The following is a 25,358-nucleotide window of genomic DNA, read 5'->3' as shown; positions in this document are numbered from 1 at the left end:
ACGCAGCGTGTGGAGTGTTTTAAATGAAGCTCGTCTTCATTTGGTGTTCAAGCATGGATTTTTTTAAAGTTAACTTGAAACTATGAATGCTTTGCAGGTTCCTGATCGGAGGAGGTATATTATTCCAGCAACGGCTCGCTGAATAGGAATAACTGCCCCGGAAGGCTGCCGATGCGTGCCTAGGAGTAAGAAGTCGAGTCTCAGACCGCCGGCCCCCTCGTGGCCTGCGTATGGACAGCTTCTCGTATAGATATATGGGAGACTGATACTTTATCACTCCAAAGAGTAAAGAGGCAAGGTGAAGCTTACGGCGGTGGTGCATTTTCAGCATGTAGTGCTGATTAAGGAAAGGTGACACATGGGCCCGCAGTGGTATAGAAAAAAAAATACAGTTTTCTTTATAGACATCAATATCTAATGTCCTTCTGAACCGGTTAAGAGGTGTCAAGCGACTCAAGCGAGTATTACTTATGTTGGCAAAGTGTCAGAGGACATTTATAAGATTTTGAAGTCAAACGGCATTCCTGTGGCCTTTAGGACAAATAACACTTTCCACTCCAAGCTTTGTAACGGCAAAGATAGGATCGAGAAAGGGAAAAAATCTGGGGTTTATAAGTGATGTTTGTAACAAAGTGTACGTGGGCTAAACGGGCCGCAATTTCACTACTAGGTATAAGGAGCATATGGCATCATACAGGCACAACCATCCAGAGAGCGAAATATGTAACTAATAGGTATTGGTAGCTATAAACACTTTAGTTCAAAATATTGTCCTCACATAGTTGCATGCTTTATCTCTACTAACAATAGTATTCACATAAGACACAACATGTAAACAGTTACCTATCAACCAGTAAGGATTAAAGTTAGAACTGAGCGCAGCAGCGCCAACAAACTGGTTATTCCCGTTTGGCGCATTAATTGTACTGCATAAGTGTAATTGTTTATTATGAATAAATAAATAATAATAATAATAGATCCAATTTTGCAAAGCATTTGATAGAGAGTGACCATACTGTATCAGAGAATCATTCTTTTGATGTTTTACATGTATGTGAGAAAGGGCTGCGTTTGGGGGTTCTGGAACAGTTGGAGATAATTAGGTACAACAATAGGGGGTTAATCCTTAATGAGCAGTTGAATATTGCGTCATCGCCGTTATTACGAATTTTTCCATCTAACTTGCTTGGTAGGGGGGGTGGACAATGTATAAATATGGCCGACCATTCTGGGGACGATCAGTCAGTTGCGGGACTTCGGACCGTCAACATCAGCTCCTGAGGATGCCTCGTAGAGAGGCGAAACACGTGTCGAGTTTTGTATTTTTGGTGGTGGGTTGTTATATTTATTTGCGTATTTATTTTTATTTTTGCGGTGGGAGGGTGGGAAAATTAATTGCATGTAAAAAATACGCAAGTAATTATAACAGGTTAGCACTGATTGACTTGCACGTCGCGGATTAGCAAAGGAAAGTTCTAGTTTACGATATCTAATGTGTTTTCGCATTGATACTACTTACCTACTACTTTTATTGTAAGTAGACACAGGTATAAAATCAGTTGAATGTACACTTATTTTTTTACATAGCTTAATTGGCTTAGCATAGTTTTATTTTATTTAAATAAATAATTAAGAGAATTGAGCTTACTTAAAATTTAACTTTTGAAAAAACCCTCGACATAGTGGACCGATTTTCATCAAAAAATGGCTAAGAACACTCCCGACTAGTTCAGCTTTAAAAAAAACTAAATCTAAATCGGTTCACCAGTTTTAAAGCTACGGTGCTACGGACAAACACACGCAGAGACAGACACACACACCCCTTAGATTTTGCGTCGGAAGTTAAAAATCGCCGCCACTCTGACCACAGCCTAACTCACTAGACCACAGCGCCAAGCATACCGCTGCAGTGATCACGCAACGCGCGCCGCGACTGCCCGCGTCCGCCATTTTGAATTGTGACGTCACTGGTCAACCACAAGGTAAGGAAACATTTTATAATTTATATCATTTTATAGAGAAATATGAAGAGTTAATGTTGTTATAAAACTATGTTTATTTGGATTTAAATGTACCTAGTGGTGGCAAATTGAGATAAGCGAGAGTGACCTAAAAGTTTTGGGTGAAATTGTTTATGTGTCAGTCGTTGCTATAGTTACGATAATTATACGGTGGGCGGCGTTGCGCTATCCCAGCATTTATCACGGCTCATGGGATATGGGGTCCGCTTTGACAACTAATCCCAAGATTTGGTGTAGACACTAGTTTTAAGCGACTGCCATCTGACTTAAATAATAAATAAATAATAAATATTATAGGACATTCTTACACAGATTGACTGAGGCCCACGGTAAGCTCAAGAAGGCTTGTGTTGTGGGTACTCAGCAACGACATATATATATAATATATAAATACTTATATACATAGAAAACATCCATGACTCAGGAACAAATATCTGTGCTCATCACACAAATAAATGCCCTTACCGGGATTCGAACCCGGGACCGCGGCGTAGCAGGCAGGGTCACTACCGACTGCGCCAGACCGGTCGTCAAAACCCTTCGTCGTGACTTTCCAACCCGAAAGTTAATAGGCCTTATTGGGAATTAGTCCGGCTTCCTAACGATGTTTTCCTTCACCTAAAAGCGACTGGCATATCAAATGACATTTCACACATAAGTTCCAAAAAACTCGTTAGCCCCCGACGCGAAAACGGCGGGGTGTTATACGTTTGACGTGTCTGTCTGTCTGTGGCATCGTAGCTCCCGAACGGATGAACCGATTTAGATTTAGTTTTTTTGTTTGAAAGCTGAGTTAGTCGGGAGTGTTCTTAGCCATGTTTCGTGAAAATCGGTCCACTATGTCGCGGTCGGGGTTTTTTTCAAAATTTTAATTTTGGTTGTGGTTAGGTTATAATGTAACACAGAAATTTCGAATTTTCTATTTTTTCTACTCCCGAACTGTTATTCGTCATTTACAGGGTCGTGCACAGATCTTTAAAACCCTACATAAAGGTCTAATCCCCAAAGCCAGCCTCCGCCAGCTTTCCGCGCATGCGCGCAGTATCGAAAAAACTGAAAACGCATTGTTTGGCTCTGTAACCATAGCAACGACTTATAACGACACTGCGCGCGTGCGCGGGAAGGCTTTGGGCAGCCGAACTGACAGTGCAAACCTTTGCGTCAAAATACAGGAAACAGTGTGAATTTCACGAAAGTTATTCAAAAAAACTATTAAAAACTAAGTGCATGGTCGTAGAAAAGTATTGTATGCAACGGTGTTTAACTGAGTCAAAAAATACTCGTGGCGTCTCAATAACAATTTTCGGCTTCGCCTCAAATTGTTACCCACGCCACTCGTCTTTTTTGACCTCCTTTAAACGCCTGTTGCATAAATAGTACATTACATCAGAGGCCGGGAAAATGAGGATTTCCGGCCAAGTGGGTATATACGGTCGAGCGAGCGTGCGAGCGAGGCCGGATAGGGATACGAGGCCGGGAATCCGTTTTCACGCCGAGGCATGTATAGTGCTTTTCTCAAACATACAATGAAATAAAAAAAAATGCTCTAAAGGACAATATTTTATAAAAAAAAGTTACTTTGCAGGCCTAGGCCTAAAAAATAATATGAAATCCCTTTACAGTCCTCTCGAGTTGTTGCGCCCAAAAAGCGATACTTCCCAGCCCATTTTAAGGAACGTAAAGACAATATTTCATTGCATGTTTGAGAAAATACTATTTCGCACTTAAATCGTAATGTACATACATGTGTTTTGCACTATTTACCTGCAAATTGTTATGTAGGTACCTGTGTGTAATGATCGGTAGAGTCAAGGTGAATGGGTTTTTACCTAGACTCTGACGACACATAAACACCATGACTGATATTTCATATTGTTGGACATTGACCATCGGATGATAACTTTAAGCGCTGGTTTATGTTCGATATGTCATTTCATATTTGCCAGTCGCTTTTCGGTGAAGGAAAACATGGTGAGGAAACCGGACTAATTCCAATAAGGTCTAGTTTCAGTAGTTTCCCTTCGGGTTGGAAGGTCAGATGGCAGTCGCTTTCGTAAAACTAGTGCCTAAGCCAAATCTTGGGATTAGTTGTCAAAGCGGACCCCAGGCTCCCATGAACCGTGGCAAATGCCGGGATAACGCAAGGAGGATGATTATCAAAACTTCGAACGCCTATGATTTTTAACCCCCGACGCAAAAACGACGGGGTGTTATAAGTTTGACGTCTGTCTGTCTGTCCGTTTGTCTGTCTGTCTGTTTGTCTGTCTGTCTGTGTGTGTGTCTGTCTGTGGCATCGTAGTCTGTGGAACTGATGAACTGATTTAGGTTTAGTTTTTTTTTGTCTGAAAGCTCTGTTAGTGGGGAGTGTTCTTCGCCATGTTAATGAAAATCGGTCTACTATGGCGCAGTCGGGGATGTTTTTCAAGATTTTAATTTTGTGGTTAGGTTTTACTTATGTTGTGACTTGTGACGTTTTGCGACCGAATATCTTAGACTTCTATGCTACGGAGCTCACTGTAGAGACATGTTTACTTTTCCTAACACGTCCATATTTGAACTTTGGACGTGTTCTATGTGAGTTGAGTAAACAAGACAAGTCATGGTCGGTCTTGGTGGTTATATAGGCTAGTGAGGTGAAGGATAACGTAGACACACATACATACAGTAGAAAATAGATGACTTGTAGGTAAAGAGATATAACTCCGTATAGACAGATAAAGTCTAACCCATTTATTCATAAACGTACACTAAAGTTATCAAGCCGATAAAGTTCGTTTTCCCCTCACTAGCTCGGAAACACGTGTTTTGTCCTTTAATACCAGCGGGTAAAAACGTATTTTATCCACTAGCGGATAAAGTAATATGACCTTGAATATAGTCAAATTTTCTGCTTTAAAACTGATAAAAGTGGATGTATTTAGTGATGAAGATAATTTACCACTTGTGGAATTACTGGAAGCAGTGATAAACGCGTTTTTTGGGTTGTAATTTCCTCGCTATAGTGAGGGGAAAAGTTTTGTGTTACACACGGGTGCAAATGTATTTTACTTCTCGTGTGTTGAAAAACTCGCCAAGTTCAGGATTCTATTCTCGAACCACTCGCTTCGCTCGTGGTTCAACTACAGAATCCTTTGCTCGTTTTTTCAAATCCACACTCGGCGTTAAAATACAACTTTACCCTCTTGTATAACAAATAAATATTGCCTCTTTCCAACGTATTGGTGTGATAGAAAGAATAAAATATATATTTAAAAATATTTTAAGCGGGTTACTCACGTATTAAGTCGATATAGCGTTCGACATGAGACATGACTGTTTCGATCAATTTTCAATTTTCAAGAGTAGCGACCCCGCCTTTACGTGTCGCTACTCTTGAGAAAGATCCTCGAAAATTGGATCGAAACATGTCGAACGCTATATCGACTTAATACGTGAGTAACCCGCTTAAAATATTTTTAAATATGTATGAGTCTCACGGGAGTTTTATAGTTAGAATAAAATATACCTGGGAACAATGAAGAAAAATGCACGGTCGACTATATGGTTTTGGATGATTCTCAGCTAGATGGTGCTACTATTAATATTTGTGATTTTAACACATATCAAGTTAATATGGGCCAAATTGTCAAAACTGAGGTTCAACAGTTTTAAGCCTGTGTCGAGATATGGAGATGGAGTTTATGCACGGTGACTATGACACAACTTTGACAGTAATTCTCTATAATCAGAGATCGGATTTTTGTGCGTCATCTCATACTAAAAGTCATTAAAATGACGTAAGTCACTAAGAATGTCGCAAATCCGTCCGATCTCTGTCTGTAATACACTCGATCCTCTTTGATATACGGTGTACCAAGAGCAAAGAAATATGTATACCTACATCAAAACTAAATGTTTTTCGTAAAACAGTCAGTTAAGGTTTTTTTTCCTCGTAAAAACTACTTTTTGTTACATCTTACTTGTCAATTTTCTTACATTTATCAATACACTACTTACGCATACCACGCCCCATATAAGCATCATCGCGATCAAAAAAACCTTTTGTACTTAGTAACAATAGAACCTTGTTTTTTTTTAAATGTTATAACTCTCAAACCCATTTCATGCGGTACGAGCAGTAATTTTTAACTTAGGTAATATGTGTTAAATTGTCAAATATTAATATTAGCGCCATCTAGCCAAGAATCACCAAAAGGTAGCGCCATGGTCGCCCGCACATTTTTACCGTTCCGTACCAAAAAGGTACAAGAGGAACCCTTATGGTGCCGCTCTGTCCGTCTGTCTATCTGTCATACTGCTAAATATCTCGAGAACTACTTATTCTATCGCTTTGAAATTTGGAATACTTATGAACATCGTCAACCTCTACAAATTGAAAGTATTATTTTTCTTAAACTTTATTATCTGTCTATACGGAGTAACATATGTATTTGCCGTATACCGGGTGCCCGGTAATTAATGGACAACCTTTTAACCACCAAGAGGGCACCTTATACTGGTCCAGAAAATCGAATTTAAGGTTTAGTAAGTAAGAAAGTAAAATTTTAGGTAGTATTAAAATTTTAAAAAGCGTGAAAATCTCGAAAACCAGGCGACTTTTACTAAACCTTAAAGTCGATTTTCTGGACCAGTATAAGGTGGTTGGTGATTAAAAGGTTGTCGATTAATTATCGGGCACCCTATATATGTATAAACAAAAGATTTCCTCATACCATCTGGACCTATAACTTGCACTGCATTTTGTGCAACAGCATTGTATGCATTGTTTAGAGTAATTGCATTGTGGATGCATACGATCGTTTTTTGAGTGCGTATGCAAATGAATTGAAAGGAAAAACGGATCCCTTTGTTTATCATAATTATTGAAAGTCATGTAATGATTGCAAGATTATCATATAACGTCGTAATTCTGAAACGGTTAACTTTGCAATGTTTTCGTTAAGGTCATCCATAGATAGGTTATTTGTTTTATGGCAACCCTGAAAAGTTACGCGTTCCTGAGAAAATAGTTATTTGTGTGTGAAAAATGTTGTTTTTCACTCGGTGGCAAAGTTTGTTTAACCTTCGTGCCTTGAAACCCTCGCAAAGCTCAAGATTCCACTTTTTGAACCACTCGCCACACTCGCGGTTCAATATTGGAATCTTTCGCTTGTTCGGGTATCAATAATTGGCACGTGCGGTTAAACAACAACTTTGCCCCCTTGTGAAACACAACATTTTTCACCTCACCAACTAGCGTCGTTCACCGTTGTATCAACATCGAATTACCTGGCAACCAATTGTTTGTAATAACCGTCTCTGATTGGTCGATACTACGAAAGATAAAAAAAATGTGTTTCAGACGCAGAAAAATTTGCCTGGTATATATATTTAGTTAACTGAAAAAAATTCAAAAATAGAACTTCATTAATACAAGTTCTATACTAATTTGCGTAGTATAGAACTTGTATTAATGAAGTTCTATTTTTGAATTTTTTTCAGTTAACTAAAGTGAAGTGTAATGAAATATTATAGTTGACTAAGTGTCAACTAAGACTATCCAACACTGAACAGTCAGCACTTATAGTTTAGTCTGTGGTGTCCTAATTGACAGATCGACGAGTAGAAAAAAATATTAAAATTATCGATGTGTTATTTTTACTTAGTTGATAACTACAAATAAAACATTTCCTTATACACGTTATACGTTGAAGTATTTGTGTAAGGGACAAAGTTCAAATAGTCATTGTTTTAACTATCATCATAGTATGTACTTATAAAAAAAATTGTCTTCAAGGTAAGCAACTTATTGTTTGAGGAGTTTTATAACTCGTATTACATCATAAAAAAAGTTCAGTAGCCTTATGACGACTTCGAGGTTCGGTAATTTACTTTTCCCCTCACTGGCTCGGAAACACGTGTTTTATCCTTCAACGCCAGGGGGTAAAAACGCATTTTATCCACTAGTGAGTAAAGTAATTTGAGCTTGAATATAGTCAAATTTTCTTCTTTAAAATTTATAAAAGTGGGTGTTTCTAGTGATGAAGATGATCCATCAACCATCTATGGAACTACTGGAAGCAGTGATAAACGCATTTTTTGCGTTGTAGTTTCCTCGCTATAGTGAGTGGAAAAGTTTTGTGTTACACACGGGTGCAAATGTATTTTACGTCTCGTGTGTTGAAAAACTCGCCAAGTTCAGGATTCTATTATCAACTATAGTATCCTCTTTCACTTGCTCTAAAATTTAATATAAAATACCTATATCCATAAAAGCTCATATTACGTCCATATTACATTGTTTATTTATTATATTTACCTCACTCTCGCGTCTTACGTAAACGTCGTTGCGTCAAGTCGGATATTTCCATTATGCAACGAAAAAGTGGAATAATTGCCTTCATATGTCCGAAATAAAGGCCATGTGGTCGTGTTAATGGGCAGACCATATACGCAACCACTCACACTGTCTATTAATATCGGAGATAACCTAACCAAAAAATTAAAATTTTGAAAAAAACCCCGACCGCGATTTAGTGGAACGATTTTTATGAAACATGGCTAAGAACACTCCCGACTAACTCAGCTTTCAGACAAAAAAAACTAAATCCAAATCGGTTCATCCGTTCGGGAGCTAAGATTCCACAGACACACACACAGACAGACACACAGACAGACAAACAGACACGTCAATCTTAATAACACCCCGTCGTTTTTGCGTCGGAGATTAAAAATGAGATAGAACTATTTACTGGAACTGAGCAATTGATATACATATTTCCGAAATGATGGTCAATATGGCCTACAGGTCTATAAGATGAAAGTCGATCGCGAGATATCGCCTTAATATAAAAAGCAGTCCTCGTTTATTCGCTAGATACATACATACATATAATCACGCTTGTATCCCATAAAGGGGTAGGCAGAGCACATGAACTACCAAGTTTCAGTGCCACTCTTGGCAAAAAGGGGTTGAAAGAAATCGAAATTGTGACATTGCAGTGACAGGTTGCCAGCCTCTCGCCTACGCTCTATATTGATAATAGTTATTTGTTATACAAGAGTGCAAAGTTGTATTTTAACGCCGAGTGTGGAATTGAAAAACGAGCAAGCGAAAGGATTCTATAGTTGAACCACGAGCGAAGCCACGATAGAATCCTGTGCTTGCGAATACACGAGAAGTAATAGTTATTTGTTATACAAGGGGGCAAAGTTGTATTTTAACGCCGAGTGTGGAATTGAAAAACGAGCAAGTAAAAGGATTCTATAGTTGAACCACGAGCGAAGCGAGTGGTTCGAAAATAGAATCCTGAACTTGCGAGTTTTATAACACACGAGAAGTAAAATACATTTGCACCCGAGTGTAACACAAAACTTTTCCCCTCACTACAGCGCGGAAACTACAACGCAAAAAATGCGTTTATCACTGTTTCCAGTAGTTCCACAGGTGGTAAATCATCTTTATTACTAGATTCACCTACTTTTATCAATTTTAAAGCAGTTAATTTGACGTTATTCAAGGTCAAATTACTTTACCCACTAGTGGATAAAATGCGTTTTTACCCGCTGGTATTAAAGGACAAAACACGTGTTTCCGAGCTAGTGAGGGGAAAAATACATTTGCACTCGTGTGTAACACAAAACTTTTCCCCTCACTATAGCGAGGAAAGTACAACGCAAAAAACGCGTTTATCACTGCTTCCAGTAGTTCCACAGGTGGTAAAACATCTTCATCACTAGATTAACCTACTTTTATCTATTTTAAAGCAAAAAATTTGCCTCTATTCAAGGTCAAATTACTTTATCCACTAGTGGATAAAATGCGTTTTTACCCGCTGGTATTAAAGGACAAAACACGTGTTTCCGAGCTAGTGAGGGGAAAAATATTGAGTTACCTTACCTAGTTACCCACTAGCTTTTGCCCGCGGCTTCACTCACGTTAAATTCGCAAATTGCGGAACGTTTCCATCCAAACTTCCATCCCCTTTTTAGGGAAGTGTGGAGATTAGAAAGAGACAAAAAGTAGCGTCACTCTTCACCCTTTAACTATCTCCACTTAAAAACTCACGTCAATTCGTGACTCCATTTTGCCGTGAAAGACGGACAAATAAATAATAAATAATAATAATAATGTGTATTTTCTTTCTTTGTAAATGACGATCCTCATTTGGGAGACACAATTATTTTTTCCCCTCACTAGCTCGGAAACACGTGTTTTGTCCTTTAATACCAGCGGGTAAAAACGCATTTTATCCACTAGTGGGTAAAGTAATTTGACCTTGAATAAATTCAAATTAACTGCTTTAAAATTGACAAAAGTAGTTGAATCTAGTAATTAAGATGATTTACCACCCGTGGAACTACTGGAAGCAGTGATAAACGCATTTTCTTGCGTTGTAATTTCCTCGCTATAGTGAGGGGAAAAGTTTTGTGTTACACTCGGGTGCAAATGTATTTTACTTCTTGTGTGTTAAAAAACTCGCAAGTTCAGGATTCTATTCTCGAACCACTCGCTTCGCTCGTGGTTCAACTATAGAATCCTTTCACTTGCTCGTTTTTCAATTCCACACTCGGCGTTAAAATACAACTTTGCCCCCTTGTATAACAAATAACTATTATTTGGAATTTATTATGTAATTTTTGACGATCATGATGAGAAGATAAACATAATTTTGACATGTAGCAAATTTATAGTGTAATTTTTATCATGAAATAAAGAAATCTAATTTAATCTAATAAACAGGCACAGACACTTTCCCATTTATAATATTAAGTAGGTATGGATTGTTGCTTATTATTAAAACACTGTTAGAAACCTACCGTCTATATTGACAAATTTACCTTCTAACCACAGAACTTTACCATAAAAATTTACAATAGGTAAAGTTGCCACAGTTGAATGTAAATAAAATCTTAGAAGAAAAACCGGCCAAGAGCGTGTCGGGCCACGCTCAGTGTAGGGTTCCGTAGTTTTCCGTATTTTTCTCAAAAACTACTGAACCTATCAACTTCAAAATAATTTTCCTAGAAAGTCTTTATAAAGTTCTACTTTTGTGATTTTTTTCATATTTTTTAAACATATGGTTCAAAAGTTAGAGGGGGGGGGACGCACTTTTTTTCCTTTAGGAGCGATTATTTCCGAAAATATTAATATTATCCTGTGTGTGTGTGTGTGTTATTGGCCTGTGTGGTGACGGGTTAAGAATTTCGCCACCCCCTTTCTTCCCGTGGGTGTCGTAGAAGGCGACTATGGGATATGGGTTAAATTGTGGTGTAGACGAGAGGCTGGCAACCTGTCACTGCAATGTCACAGTTTCGTTTTCTTTCAACCCCTTATTTGCCAAGAGTGGCACTGAAGCTTTAGTAGTTTCATGTGTTCTGCCTACCCCTTTATGGGATACAGGCGTGATTGTATGTATGTATGTATGTATTAATATTATCAAAAAATGATCTTAGTAAACCCTTATTCATTTTTAAATACCTATCCAACAATATATCACACGTTGGGGTTGGAATGAAAAAAAATATCAGCCCCCTTTACATGTAGGGGGGGGTACCCTAATAAAACATGTTTTTCCATTTTTTATTTTTGCACTTTGTTGGCGTAATTGATATACATATTGGTACCAAATTTCAGCTTTCTAGTGCTAACGGTTACTGAGATTATCCGCGGACGGACGGACGGACGAACGGACGGACAGACATGGCGAAACTATAAGGGTTCCTAGTTGACTACGGAACCCTAAAAACTTGTTTTAGTCGTTTGCATAATATACATTAAACTAGTAAAATTACTGCCTGCCTTTATGAAGTGTTACTTTGTGGCCCTGAAGCTTTAGTAGTTTCATGTGCTCTGCCTACCCCTTTATGGGATACAGGCGTGATTGTATGTATGTATGTACTTTATGAGACTACAGTTTCTAATGAGTAATAACAATAAAATTGTCCTTGACTTTAATTACTCTGTTCTATTGTTTGAGTAAAGATTAATTTACAATCGAGCGAATCATTTTCGTCTCTCTGCAAATTGTATACCTATTACTACTAAGAACCAGCTCAAGTCACCACCATAACCACTTCGACCCATTTTTGTTTTTAATTTTCTGAAATTTCTCTATTGATGGTATATTTATCCAACCATATCTCTCATTTCAGAATCCAACATGGCTGATTCCCAAGTGCGCCCGTTCTACGCCGGTAAAAACTTTTTCATCACCGGCGGTACTGGCTTCGTTGGCTTGTGTCTGCTGGAAAGGATCCTGAGGAGTCTACCTGACGCTGGCAAGGTGTACCTGCTGATGAGGCCGAAGAAAGGGAAAAGGATTGAAGAACGGCTTGAGGAGTTTCCTAAGAATCCGGTGAGGAACAATTTTAATTCCAAAAATGTTTTTCTAGGATTATTTTTCTCTGGAACGGGAGGCGCTGCCACCTGATAGCGCACCTGTGGACCAAAACATTTTGCAGGCGTTAAATTCGGTCACAAACGATTTGGTGCAACCGACCCAACCCTTGTTCCGCCATTTGTACCTTATTTTATTGTCCATTGAAGATTTTTTTTTGATTCTACTCTTTTTTCGTTACAGATCTTCGAGACCCTCCTCCAAACCAACACACCCGACATCTTCAAGAAACTGGTCCCCATAGCTGGTGACGTCGGGGAACCGAACCTGGGCCTCAGCGTAGAAGACCGCCAGCTGCTGGTGGACAATGTGAATGTGATCATTCACTCGGCTGCTACTCTGGACTTTGAGGAGGGGTTGAAGCCGACTGTGAGGATCAATGTGCTGGGGACGAGAAGGGTAATGGAGCTGGCTGGACAGGCTAAGAATTTGAAGGTACGTTTCTATGGAAAGTTTTCACTGGGTTATATTATACCGTAAGGTATGCTAGTTAGGAAACGAATCAATAGTTAGAGAGAATCAAGTGGGCAAAGTTGTCGTTTGACCGATAGTACCAATATTGATACCCGAGAAAAAGTTTCGAATCATGGAATCTTAAGCACTTGATTCAGGGCACGAAGGTTAAACAAATTTTACCCCCGAGTGAAACACAAAATTTCACACACCAACACTTACGAGACAGGCTTTGCCTAGTGTAGGAACCAGCAAATCCTAATGTTAATGCCTAAATGTACCTACATAACTGTCACTTAGTTGTAAGACAAGATAACTCAATTTTTGTTTAAGTTTTTTGTGTGTACAATAAATACTTTTTACTTTTTTAATTATTTTTAACACAAGGAAAATAAGAAAAAAACCTATGCCAAGTTGCCTAGGTACCCAGGGCCTTCTGAGCTTAGGGGAAAACCGGCCCTGTCTAAATTTATTAGGTACACAGGGGCTCATTTAACTGTAGACTTCGCTAATGGGTTGTTTACCTATGCGATTAATAAGCTTCCAGATAAAAAAAAACTAAATCTAAATCGGTTCATCCGTTCGGGAGCTACGATGCCACAGACAGACACACACACACAGACAGACAGACACGTCAAACTTATAACACCCCGTCGTTTTTGCGTCGAGGGTTAAAAAAAAAGAACTGTAATGTGATTAACAAAAATTTGCATTATTAATTTATTATCGAAATCTCTACATCAAATTCCACGAGGATAAGTTTTTCTGTTAAAGAAAATTCCTAATAGACAAATCATAATTATAAAATATTGCATTTTGGGTTCAAACAGAAATGGAAACTTTTATTTTGTTTAGTCAATAAAACGAGGACCAGAAATAGACAGGCAACTGTTTTAGAAGCTCAATGACCCCCTTTCTGGGTCATAACATCTCGAACAGGTCTCAACACCGTTTAGTGTCACCGCTGCGTGTAGTATGTAGGACCTTTGGACCTGCCATGGCATAGAACAGGTTTTAGGTTATAGGTCTACCTATCAGGAGGTTGTTTAAGATGCGCAATGTTTTCCTAGTAGATATTATGAATGTTAAACAGCTGATCTGAGTAATTTATTAAGAACAAAATGGCAAACCTTTCCCGGTTCTGATACTTAAATGAGTGATACGGTATTATTGCAAAAAGTTAATTTTTAATTACTTCCTTTTGCATTTCGGTCGTAACAATAACAATAAGAAATAAACAATGATTACTAAGGTTATGATTCAATTCAAAGGCAATTATTACAATAATTATGATTATGCAGAAGTAATTGAAAATAGAATTCTATTTAATCCATTTACAATACGAGTGAAATAAAAGAACCGTTAAAACTATGCATAGTGACTTTTGAGATCCATGGAAATGAGCGATCTCTGTTTGTGATATCGTAGCTCCCAAACGGATGAACTGATTTAGATTTTTTTTGTTTGAAAGCTGAATTAGTCGGGAGTGTTCTTAGTCATGTTCGATGGAAATTGGCCCACTATGTCGAGGGTTTATCCAACATTTCGATTTTGTATTGTGCTTTCAGCGTAAGTTCTTCATTCTCTTTCTACATCATATACCTATTTACCTAAACAACGCTAATAACAAAAATCTCCTTCCAGGTCATGATCCACGTCTCCTCAGCGTACGTCAACTCCTATCTCCACGAGGCTCGCGAGAAGCTCTACGACGCACCAGAAGACGTGGAACAAGTCATAGCTTTAGTCGACACTCTTTCCGATGAAGCACTAGTTGCTGTTGAACCAAAACTCTTAAAAACACATCCAAACACTTACACTTTTACTAAGCACTTAGCTGAACATGAGGTGGCTAAGTATGCTGATAAATTCCCTTGTACTATAGTGAGGCCTAGTATGATTGTTGCTGCTTGGAAAGAACCTGTCCCTGGTTGGACTTGCTCGAAAGTCGGTCCTCAAGGTTTCTTAATGGGCGCTTCTAAAGGCGTCGTCCGAAGACTACCGTTAGCTGCCAATAATATAGCTGATTATATCCCTGTTGATGTTGTTGTAAATGAGTTATTGGTAGCCGGTTATCAAACAGCAAAATCTAATACAGGTCTGCTTGCTATATACCATGCTACATCATCAACTCAAAAGCCGTACCGGTGGGTGATGCTTGAAGACACTATTAATGAGACCTTGCATAAATACCCTTTGAAAAGCGCTGTTTGGTATCCCCATCTTAAATTCGTGAATTCTCTTCTTATGTTCAGAATCTCCGCTCTTTTCGTACATTTCATACCAGCGATTCTTCTAGACATGCTTTTACGAGTAACAGGTGGTCGTCCGATTCTGTTCAGATTGCATAAAAACGTTTGGAACTCACTTAACAGACTTGAAAAGTTCATTTTCACTGAATGGAAGTTTCATAATACGAATTCTATTGAGCTCGCTGGGAAATTGAACAGCACTGATAGTAAACTTTTTTATATAGATATATCGGATATTGAATGGAGAGCGTACTTCACTGCTTTACATTTGGGTGTAAGAAGGTACCTAAATCGCGAGAAGGAATCTACTTTAGAGGCAGCAAGAGGTAAAGATACTGTATTGCTGGTTCTTCATATAATTTGGCAGGTGTTGATCATTTCTCTTTTCTGGTATTTCGTGGCTTGCTTGATTGGGTTAACTATGACCCAGAGTGCGTGGTGTGTGCCGGCGTTGTATATTTTGTATAGTTATTTATAAACTGTTTTAGTCTACTATGTAGATTTAGGCAAGGCGCTTGACACTTAATAATTGAGTGCATTCAGCAAATTAGCATGGAATATAATTATTGTGTCCACCAAGGCGGCAAACATATCGTTACACAATTTTGTTACCATAAAAAATAACGATGAGTTCTGGTATATTTTGCGTTTTGTCTATCACAATTATTCTGAATGACATGTCTCATGAGCTTATTTACCTATGTTATTTCTACTACTGGCAGTAAATAAGTAATTTTACTGTAAGTAGCTACTGCTAAATTAATGTTACAGTAACGTTTTCATATTGCCAACTTTACCTATGGCAAAGTTACCTCAGATGGTAAAGTTGCCATGTTTGACGGTACTTTTACATTAAGTTTGTTATATATTCTATAATTTAAATACGGACAATGGTAGTTATAATTACTTATATAGGAACAATATCTTCGTTACTATGATTATTAATTATACCTAATAAAAAATTGTAACTATATTACTTACACTTGTTAATATTTCAGATATAGTTTTAATAAAAATATAAAAACTTTTTATATGAACTGTACATTTTTTAAAACAATCTATACACTTATGCTTTGTAATTTGTATATCATTTTATCAAAGGAAAAAATAATAATTATTTTTTATTGAATGGCAGAAGACTGAATTTTATATGGACTGAATGTTATATATATTCTAATACTTACCTTTTTATATATTATGTTCATTTATTTCATTCAGAAGCATATATCTGTAGGTACAAGCACATCTATTTTTATATAAATTTCCTTTATCATTTAGAGAGGGGAAATACCCACAAAAATATCGATAAAAATTCTATTTTTTATTTTTGTAACTTATATTTGAATAGTGTGGAGGTGGTCGTTAATAAATGTTTATATTTTGATATAATATTGTTTTATTTAAGAGTAACATGAACCCTAAGGATTTATAAACCATGCATTACTAAATTTACATAACCTTCGTTGATTACTATGTGTTGATTTGAATCTTTGAACAAAATCGGAAACTACAAATCAAAACTAACCGCTGTGGCAACTAAACCCAAGATTTGGCGTAGGCACTAGTATTACGAAAGCGACTGACATCTGAGCTTCCAACCCGAAGGGACCTTATTGGAACTAGTCCGGTTTACTCACGATGTTTTCCTTCACCGAAAAGCGCACATTAATTCCGAAAACTCATTAGTGCGAGCCGGGGTTCCAACTCGCGACCTCTGGAACGAAATTCGCACGTACTTATCGCTAGGCTACCAGTCACAGATGTCATATATACCATAGATCAAGCAAACGTATCTACTTAGCGTGTCAAATGAACTCAGTGAAATCCACTGAGTTGTCCGTCTTTACTTGCAGCTTGCAGCTTTCGGGCGTCAATTTTTGTAAGTTGAAGTCAACCAAAACATAAAAAATGCCTCGTTACGTGATATTCAATTGCAACAACACAAAAATTATGAACAATCAAGAGCCTGAGACATATTTAAAATTACAGGCAAGAATCAACTTCAGTACAAAATTTGACACGCTCGGCCCCTATACAAATATATGAATTTGTTTCTTCTATCTAAATTAATTTCTGTGCTACCAGTGCTTAAAAACTAAATATCAAAATAAAACAGAAGGTACCTAGTTCGACACACTCACTAATCTCACTATACAATAAGTAGAAAAAAGTACCTATCAAGAGAGATTTAGAACATGGTGACAAATTTAATCATATACAGCCGTCCACTTACTTTTTTATTGACCCCCCCCCGCCCCTGTTACTTTTTATTACAATTTACAACTTTGAAATAGGTACCTCACACAAACAGATGTTGTTATCGCGCTACTCGACAACAGATGACAGCACTGACTACGTGAAATAGAACGAGATTTTAAAAACTCGTAGAGTCGAACAAACGCTTTAATGGCAATTATAATTATAAAATATGCTTATTATTATATTAGCTGAGCTCTATGGAACCGTAACATATGAAAATATCACCAAAAGTAAATTGCCATTACGGATGCTTCTACTGCACTCGGTACCTTAACATTTGTCAGAAAAATGCGCGTGCATACATATTTCTACGACTATGTTCACATTGATAATTTAGACGACACTGACTATATAGGTATGATTTTCATGAAATGGGAAGTTTCAATCTCTATACAAAAGTTTCAGATATTTTTCTAAGTATGTTGAAAATTTCGCAATTTTGGAGTTTCCCAGCCTGCCTTCTTCGGCCCTAAAACAAAGCTCGAGTATACATATTTCTAGTACTCTGTCCGCGTCGATATATTTGACCTATATTTCAGACAGTTAACGTTCATATCACCGTGAAAAGTGACACTGATTACATGCAATTGTCAACATTATGACGCGGAATTAAGGTCCATTGGAGTTGAGTTGTCTGACGATTCCCAGCCCTGTCATTACGTGGTTGATGATGGGACAGTGTTGGAATCAATTATCGATAAAATTAAATTTAAACTTACACAATTTTGATAAAAATCTTAAAAATCAGGACGTTTAGTTATTGGTCGTAAGTTCGAGCCTCTTACAAATGAATAAACTTATTCGTAGTAACTACGGTTTTTACCGATTGTCAAAACAAGTCAAATAACAAAAAAGATAACACCAAAACCCATTGTTAGTAATTTTCTCAACGAAAAAAGATCAATTAACTAAATTATAAACCATTGTTTGTTATGAACAAAAACAATATCATATAATCGTACACTTATTAGAAACAATTATAAGTACCTAATGTTTGCATTATTAATATAATTACGCTGAATTACTTACGACAAGACTTGGTACGCGAATTTGTCTATGTTCTATAATTTGTGGGCAATGAAGATTTTTTTATGTACGTGCTTTAAATTGTGAATATAATAATATAGTACATTGCGCAACATGGTGCTAAAAATTGCACACGAGAATAAGGTAAATTTAAAGATTCAAATTTACAATTTTCTTATGCCCAAATGGCTACACACTAGTAGAGAATGCGTTAAGACATTAAGTCCGCCATTTGTACCTACAATTTTTTGTTGTGCAATGTTCAAATAAATAAAAAATGTTTTTTTATCACCCTTCTGATATTAAAAAATACGTAGAAATATATTGAAAAAGTTAAATACGGTACGAGAAATTTCATAGCTCCCTAGGGAGAACAATTTTTCTATAACTCCCGCTCCGTTTAATTGCATATTTACTGTGGGAGTGTGATGAAAATAGTACATATTTACACTATTTACCACTCATTGTCAATGATTTTATATTATTGGTTGTATAATATACACGGTGTCCCGTAAACCAACACCAAAATTAAAAGGGGTGATAGGACATCTTGCGTTGGTTTACGGGACACCCGACACCCGGTATGTAATTTGGTCGAAGTTCAAAAATCTACCCTGAAAGCGCGCCCTCATTTCATTTATACTACTTGTATGTCGCACTGAAAAAAAGGTATCGATACTTTTTCAGGACCCACCCCATCACTAGCCATCGTCTGTCATCGGGCGCCATCTTGGATAGTTTATTTGAAATCCGAACGCGACCGGCGGCGCGCGTAACGAAAGCGCGCGAAAATCGCGAGTGTCAGAGACAATGGTGTTTTAAAAAGTGTAGTGCAGTGATATGGTGTAATTAGGTAAGTACCTTTTTTTTTTGTTGTGTTTTAACATCTGGCTTGCATATAAATACCTACTTTAGTTGTAATTTATACAGGTAGTGGTCCTAGTAGTAAATCCAAATAAACGCTTTATTATATGTACAAAAAAATAATATGCAAAATGTTAATAGTACATTACAAGTGCGGAAAATACGCACGAGTATCGTACGACGTTTTTCAGTACAGAAGGCCCTCTGAAGTTTGGACGTAACAAAAATTGAACTATTTTGCGCACTAGTGCGGACAAAAAGCATCATCTGTACTGAAAAAATTAACCTTTGAGAAATAGACGTATATAAGGTCCTAATTTATTAGTTGCAGATATTTTAACACATGATACTTTACATTAAAATAATTAACTTTAAATATAAATTAAGAAATCTTTTCATGTAACTTTTTTGATTTCATTTTCCTAACAAAAAAATTAATTATAATTTCGTCTAAAAAAATCATCATGTGCATTATCACATGTCACAATAACACTGTCTGTCATGTCAACAATTGTTTGTTGTAAATGTCGTAAAGGTTCGGCGGGAAAACTGCACATGTCATTGAAGTGGCCAGTTACAGTTAAGTGGTACGTAAAAGAGGTACTAGAATCTGTTCAATGAGTTTTCATTTAATAATCACATTAAACAGGGTGTTTTTACGTAGCAAATTTGTTTTTCCGTTTTCTCCAAAAAAACATCGTAAAAGCTATAATGTTTCACGGTTTAATATACTCCAGAGACCGAGTACTATCAGCTGTAAAAATATCTGCATCTAATAAATTAGGACCTTATATACACTATGTAACATAATTGCCGAAGATAAATCCTACGGCTCATACATTAACCTTCTATAGTACCTTTAATTTTCATGGTGTTTATTTTAAAAAAAGGAAGTGGTATTCGTAACCGCTATTCGATACCGGTTATGCTCTTAAATGGATCACCAGCATTAATGTTACACCCTGTATTAGACGTATTTCAAATTTTCATAGGATTATTTCATTTATATATTTTGAAAAGTATTTCATAGCATTGGCGTTTTTTTTTTAAATCCCAATAAGTAGTAGTACATACGATACAAATGCGAAAAAGAATAAATTCTATAACGAGTGGTGATAAATTAAAACACGAGCGAAGGGAGTCTTTTAAATCGATATGAGACACGATAAAAAAAAATCACACGAGTCGCACGTGTATCGTACGATGTTTCACAGTACATATGGACGTTTAAAGTTTCGAACTAATAATTAATACAGGTACTAATTTTGCGATCTAGTGCGAAAAAAAGAACCGCCCCGAACCCTTAATATATTTTTTTTTATAAACCTTAAACAATATGGCAATTCGAATAAAAATTACATTTCGCAAGTCGCCATTTACATTTTATTGCTGTAACCAGGAATTGATAATGATAAAGCATCAGATTAAATTAGTGCGGTTAGTTAATAAATTTTTCAATGTTTTATGTAAAATAAGAAATCGTAAGAAACCATTAGATTTTTCCTCCTTGTTGACACTGTTAAAATATCCGGGTTGTAACATTTTTTATTCAATGATTAAGTGCGTAGCTAAATGGACTACTTACTTGAACTACTTAAAACATTAAATATAAAATACAGTGTGGAAAGATAAGTCAGGCCCTGGGGATCGATTTTTGAGTCTTACGCGTTCGAATTCAGAAAAATGTCACTGAAAATAATAGGCAAGTCACCGTTTTCAACCGGTATTTTAGTGACAAAATCCCGTATGCGAGATTCAAAAATCGCCCTCGGGGATCGATTTTTGAATTTCGAACGCACGAATTCGCCGTTCGAAAGTCTGTGGAAAATGACGTAATGCTATTTTTGAAAAAGGACGACTAGTCAATTTAAAACTAGTGGTAATGACCACTCGTTTTCGATTCTGTTAGTAGAATTTAAATCGCTAGTAGTGGAGATATTATTGAACGAATTTCACGAAATCGAATGGCCGAGATTTAACAATCGGCCATCTGGAGGGAAACTGCCTTAAACCCTTAAGCTGGCTCATTTTACTTATAAAGGAGACATTCCTTTATAATAAAAATATACAAAACTGCATTCAAAGATTTTCTAAAACTCGCCGTGGAAAAGTCGAAAATGTACAAGTCAAAATCAGCTAACGGTGGGCTAGAATGTTCATCGACCCATAGAAAATTTCAATTTCTCGCCTTTATCTAGTGACAAACTTGTTTGATTTGAATGCTTATAAAATAAATTATTATAAACAAAGCATGAAATACAGCACCAGAAAAATAATAGAAAAATTGTAGATATCAGTTAAGTAGTTTTAGCAGGAATGATTACCTATATAAGATTTACAAGTTTCATATTTACGCCGTGTCTTGCGTGGGCGACGGTCGCGCGACCGTCGCCGTCGCGTCTCATACTTCCATATCGATAAGGTTTGATTTCGTATGTGTCGCATCGCCGTCGCGCGACCATCGCGCGACCGTCGCCCACGCAAGCCACGGCGTAAGAATCGAACCTCAATTTTTAGCGCCACATATATTTTTTCCAAAATGTATATCGACGTGACACGGTTTGATCGATGGGTGAAGCAGCTGGAGAGACACGGGCTACGCATCAGTAGAACCAAGACAGAGTTTATGGAGTGTAATTTCGGAGGAGCGGCCGCAATAGGGAATGATATATTTATCGATAATGCCCCTCTACCAAAAGTACCGAAATTCAAATACCTGGGCTCTGTAATCTCCAATGATGCAACTGTCGATGAAGACGTCACACACCGCATTAATACGGCTTGGCTGAAGTGGAGATCGCTTACTGGCGTACTATGTGACCCCAAAATGCCCATCAAGACGAAGGGTAAAATATACAAGTCCGTAGTCAGACCAGCCATGCTGTATGGCACCGAATGCTGGACCACCAATAAGGTACACGAAAACCGATTGCATGTAAATGAAATGAAAATGCTGAGGTGGGCCGGTGGTGTCACGCGGTTGGATAAGGTCCGGAACGACTACATACGGGGCACATTTAAGACCGCTTCTATTACCGACAAGCTGAAGGAGGGCAGATTGCGATGGTTTGGCCACGTCATGCGACGAGAAGACACCCACACCGTCCGCAAGGTGCTCGATATCCCCAATCCATCCAGAGGAAGAGGAAGACCGCCCGCCTCGTGGTGGTCCAATGTCCAGAGAGACCTCAAGCAACTGTCACCAACCACGACAACCCGGGACAGAGCGTCCTGGCGCCGAGCCATAAGGAGGCCCGACCCCAACTAGCGAGCTGGGACCAGGGACAGAGAAAGAGAGAGAGAGAGTATATCGACGTGATATCACGATATTAAAATAAAGAAATATGTTATTTATAAATAATATAAACACGCAAAAATATTTGGGGAAAATATGATTTTGGCCATTTCCCAGGATGCGAAACAGAGCCATCTAATTTTAAGCCTAAAAGGCTCATACATTTCAGGGGTACGATTTTTTGTATGGGATTTGTCTGTTCCGGTATTACCTATACTGTCCTTGGTTTAAAATACGATTTATATAAAGAATTAGTACATTACATCAGAGGCCGGGAAAATGAGGATTTCCGGCCAAGTGGGTATATACCGCCGGATATGTCAAAACAAATATCATTAGGAATTGGTAAAGGCTGTCACACACGTGTTCAGTAATTATCTTAATTTTTTTAATAACTCGATAACCGTAAAAGTCAAGACGCTTGCAAGTTTCTTATTAGGGAAATTAATAGTATTTGATCTAAATAACCCTCCCTGAAAGTTAACGGAATTCAATAAAACAGGGTGTATATCGCAGCGTTGATCGCATTCTAATGGAATTTAAAGGATTGTATAAAAATGACAATGCGCATACTGGACCATTAATATGTCATTTCTACATTCCGTAAATCGCACGCGTTCAACGCTCCGATTATCGCATACTCTCTAAGCGTTTAAAATACCTATCATATAGAGGTTTCATAAAAATAAACTAATATCATTACTGAAATATCCATACTTCCATACTATGGGAAAGTGTGCGTGTCTGTTTGTTTGTCCGTCTTTATCGGCAAAACGAAGCGACGAATTGTCGTGTTTTTTTAAATAGAGCTAGTTGAAGGGATGGAGAGTGACATAGGCTACTTTTTGTCTCTTTCTAACTCGAGCGGAGCCGCCGGCAAAAGCTAGTGGTTTTTATAAATTATCTGCGTGTTTTTTTTATTGCTTTCATCATCATCCTCCTTGCGTTATCCCGGCATTTGCCACGGCTCATTGGGAGCTCAGGGTCCGCTTGCACTAATTACAAGATTTGGCGTAGGCACTAGTTTAAGCGACTGCCATCTGACCTTCCAACCCGAAGTGTGACTAGGACTTATTGGGATTAGTAAGTAAGTAAGTAAGTAAGTACGTAAGTAATTTATTTATTGTAAGCTGTGTACATAAAGGTGTTCAATATTTCAAAAACAAAGTATCAACAGTTGCTCGTTACGAGCGTACAATATAGTAGAATCTAATAAATTTCACTATCTGCCTCCATCACTTCGAAAAATTCTTTGAGGCTATAAAAAACATTATCCGTAAGAAACTTTTTCAACTTAAATTTAAATTTCTTATTATTAGGGCAGCTTGTGGCGAGCTGAATGGGAAGTGGCGTCCCTTGGGTCCCATGCCCCCGAGAGTCGATCAGATCCCTCCCTCCGGCTTGCCTTCATTGGCCGGCCGGAGTGAACACTGAGCAGGGGTCGCAGGACTCTCACCTCTGGCTTGCCTTAACCGGCCGTCCAGAGTGGGGTGCCAGAGCTATATGCTCGCAGGGTGGAAGTGAAATATGCATAAGACGCAAGTTGGCACAGTGGCTGTTTCGTACAGACTGGGTAGAAAGCGGCGCACACCTCTCCACACCCTGAGCCGCTCACGCTATGTTGTCCCCTTGTCGCTCCGTGCGAGCGGCCGTTTTCGGGGACCCATATAGTGAGTTGGCGAGTCACCGCCTGCCTATTTTTTCGTGTTTTTAAAACATATGATCAAGGCAGATGCCATAGACCTTTCCATAGACCGGTCACTAGCACACTAACATTTCAACCCAATAGCCCAGTATAATTTGTTTATTTTCATTGCAATAGTTTTACACTAACCAGGGCTTGTCCTTGGGTGCATTCTATAGTGCGGACAGGGACAATCGCCGGCTAGTGTCACATTACTTTAAATTAAACTGTCTTAAAGGGCCTCTGCGCTGTTGGCTTCGGCCCCACGCACGCCTCCCAAAAGTCCGGGACCCCATGGTCCCGAGAACTGGAAAAGACAAACAAATAATATAAATATAATTTATGTATTTGTATAATATTGGTATAATAGGCTGCATGTTCTAATTATTACTGGGGTAATAATTGAACTATATACATATCATCGACCTACAATAGGGACTGAGCTCACACTTTTTTTGCCATACTAAATTGAACCTTTTCACCGGCGCATTCTGACAGACTACAGTGTTCGTTTGTCTCGCACGTGTCATGTTTTTTATTAGTATTTTTACCTCTCAATTAAACTCTTAAAAGGTTGATCGAGGAAGAGATACCTTGTAACGGATAAGTTGAAGCCTTTAAAACCCATATTAAAAATTTTTAATTGGGTATTAGTTTTATGTCCTAACTTGTCTTCCCCAAATGTACAATCAAATGAAAGTGTTTACATACATACATACATACATTTCTTACCATCTAACATTTTAATATAATTAGGCAAGGCGTTAAATACTCTAATAGAAGTAAAGTAGGCGCTTTTGTAGAACAAAGTATTGTTAGCCTTTGGACACACTAAATTATACATACATACATACATACATACATACAGTCACGCCTGTATCCCATAAAGGGGTAGGCAGAGCACATGAAACTACTAAAGCTTCAGTGCCACTCTTGGCAAATAAGGGGTTGAAAGAGGTGGTAAATCATCTTAAACTAGAAACTGTGGCATTGCAGTGACAGGTTGCCAGCCTCTCGCCTACGCCACAATTTAACCCATATCCCATAGTCGCCTTCTACGACACCCACGGGAAGAAAGGGCGTAGTGAAATTCTTAACCCGTCACCACAAAGGCATAAATTATAC

General features: G+C 37.8%; 2 protein-coding genes across 2 annotated transcripts in view; both read left to right on the top strand.

The window, feature by feature from the left end:
* The first annotated feature begins 1,864 nt into the window (after positions 1 to 1,864).
* LOC125240328 (putative fatty acyl-CoA reductase CG8306) lies at positions 1,865 to 16,491 on the top strand. The gene is made up of 4 exons (XM_048148214.1): positions 1,865 to 1,982; positions 12,156 to 12,358; positions 12,584 to 12,835; positions 14,498 to 16,491. The coding sequence occupies exons 2-4, from the start codon at positions 12,164 to 12,166 to the stop codon at positions 15,581 to 15,583; spliced, it is 1,533 nt and encodes a 510-aa protein (XP_048004171.1). The 5' UTR covers positions 1,865 to 1,982; positions 12,156 to 12,163; the 3' UTR covers positions 15,584 to 16,491.
* A 2,621-nt stretch (positions 16,492 to 19,112) lies between these two features.
* The window catches only part of LOC125240256 (anoctamin-4), a 52,450-nt gene continuing 46,204 nt past the window's right edge, over positions 19,113 to 25,358 (top strand). Inside the window, exon 1 of the mRNA XM_048148102.1 lies at positions 19,113 to 19,243. The gene's annotated coding sequence lies outside the window, so the exon portion shown is untranslated. The remainder of the gene's footprint in view (positions 19,244 to 25,358) is intronic.

Source organism: Leguminivora glycinivorella, chromosome 27 (assembly GCF_023078275.1).
Source record: "Leguminivora glycinivorella isolate SPB_JAAS2020 chromosome 27, LegGlyc_1.1, whole genome shotgun sequence".
Lineage (NCBI taxonomy): Eukaryota > Metazoa > Arthropoda > Insecta > Lepidoptera > Tortricidae > Leguminivora > Leguminivora glycinivorella.
The sequence above is the reverse complement of the archived record's forward strand: the minus strand, read 5'-3'. Positions and strand labels throughout refer to the sequence as shown.

Excerpts from the sequence above, each read along its gene's own strand:
- LOC125240328 (XM_048148214.1), top strand. The coding sequence starts at position 12,164 with ATGGCTGATTCCCAAGTGCGCCCGTTCTACGCCGGTAAAAACTTTTTC. Across the intron at positions 12,359-12,583 it reads AGGAGTTTCCTAAGAATCCG|ATCTTCGAGACCCTCCTCCA; the intron begins GTGAGGAACAAT and ends TTTTCGTTACAG. Across the intron at positions 12,836-14,497 it reads GACAGGCTAAGAATTTGAAG|GTCATGATCCACGTCTCCTC; the intron begins GTACGTTTCTAT and ends ATCTCCTTCCAG.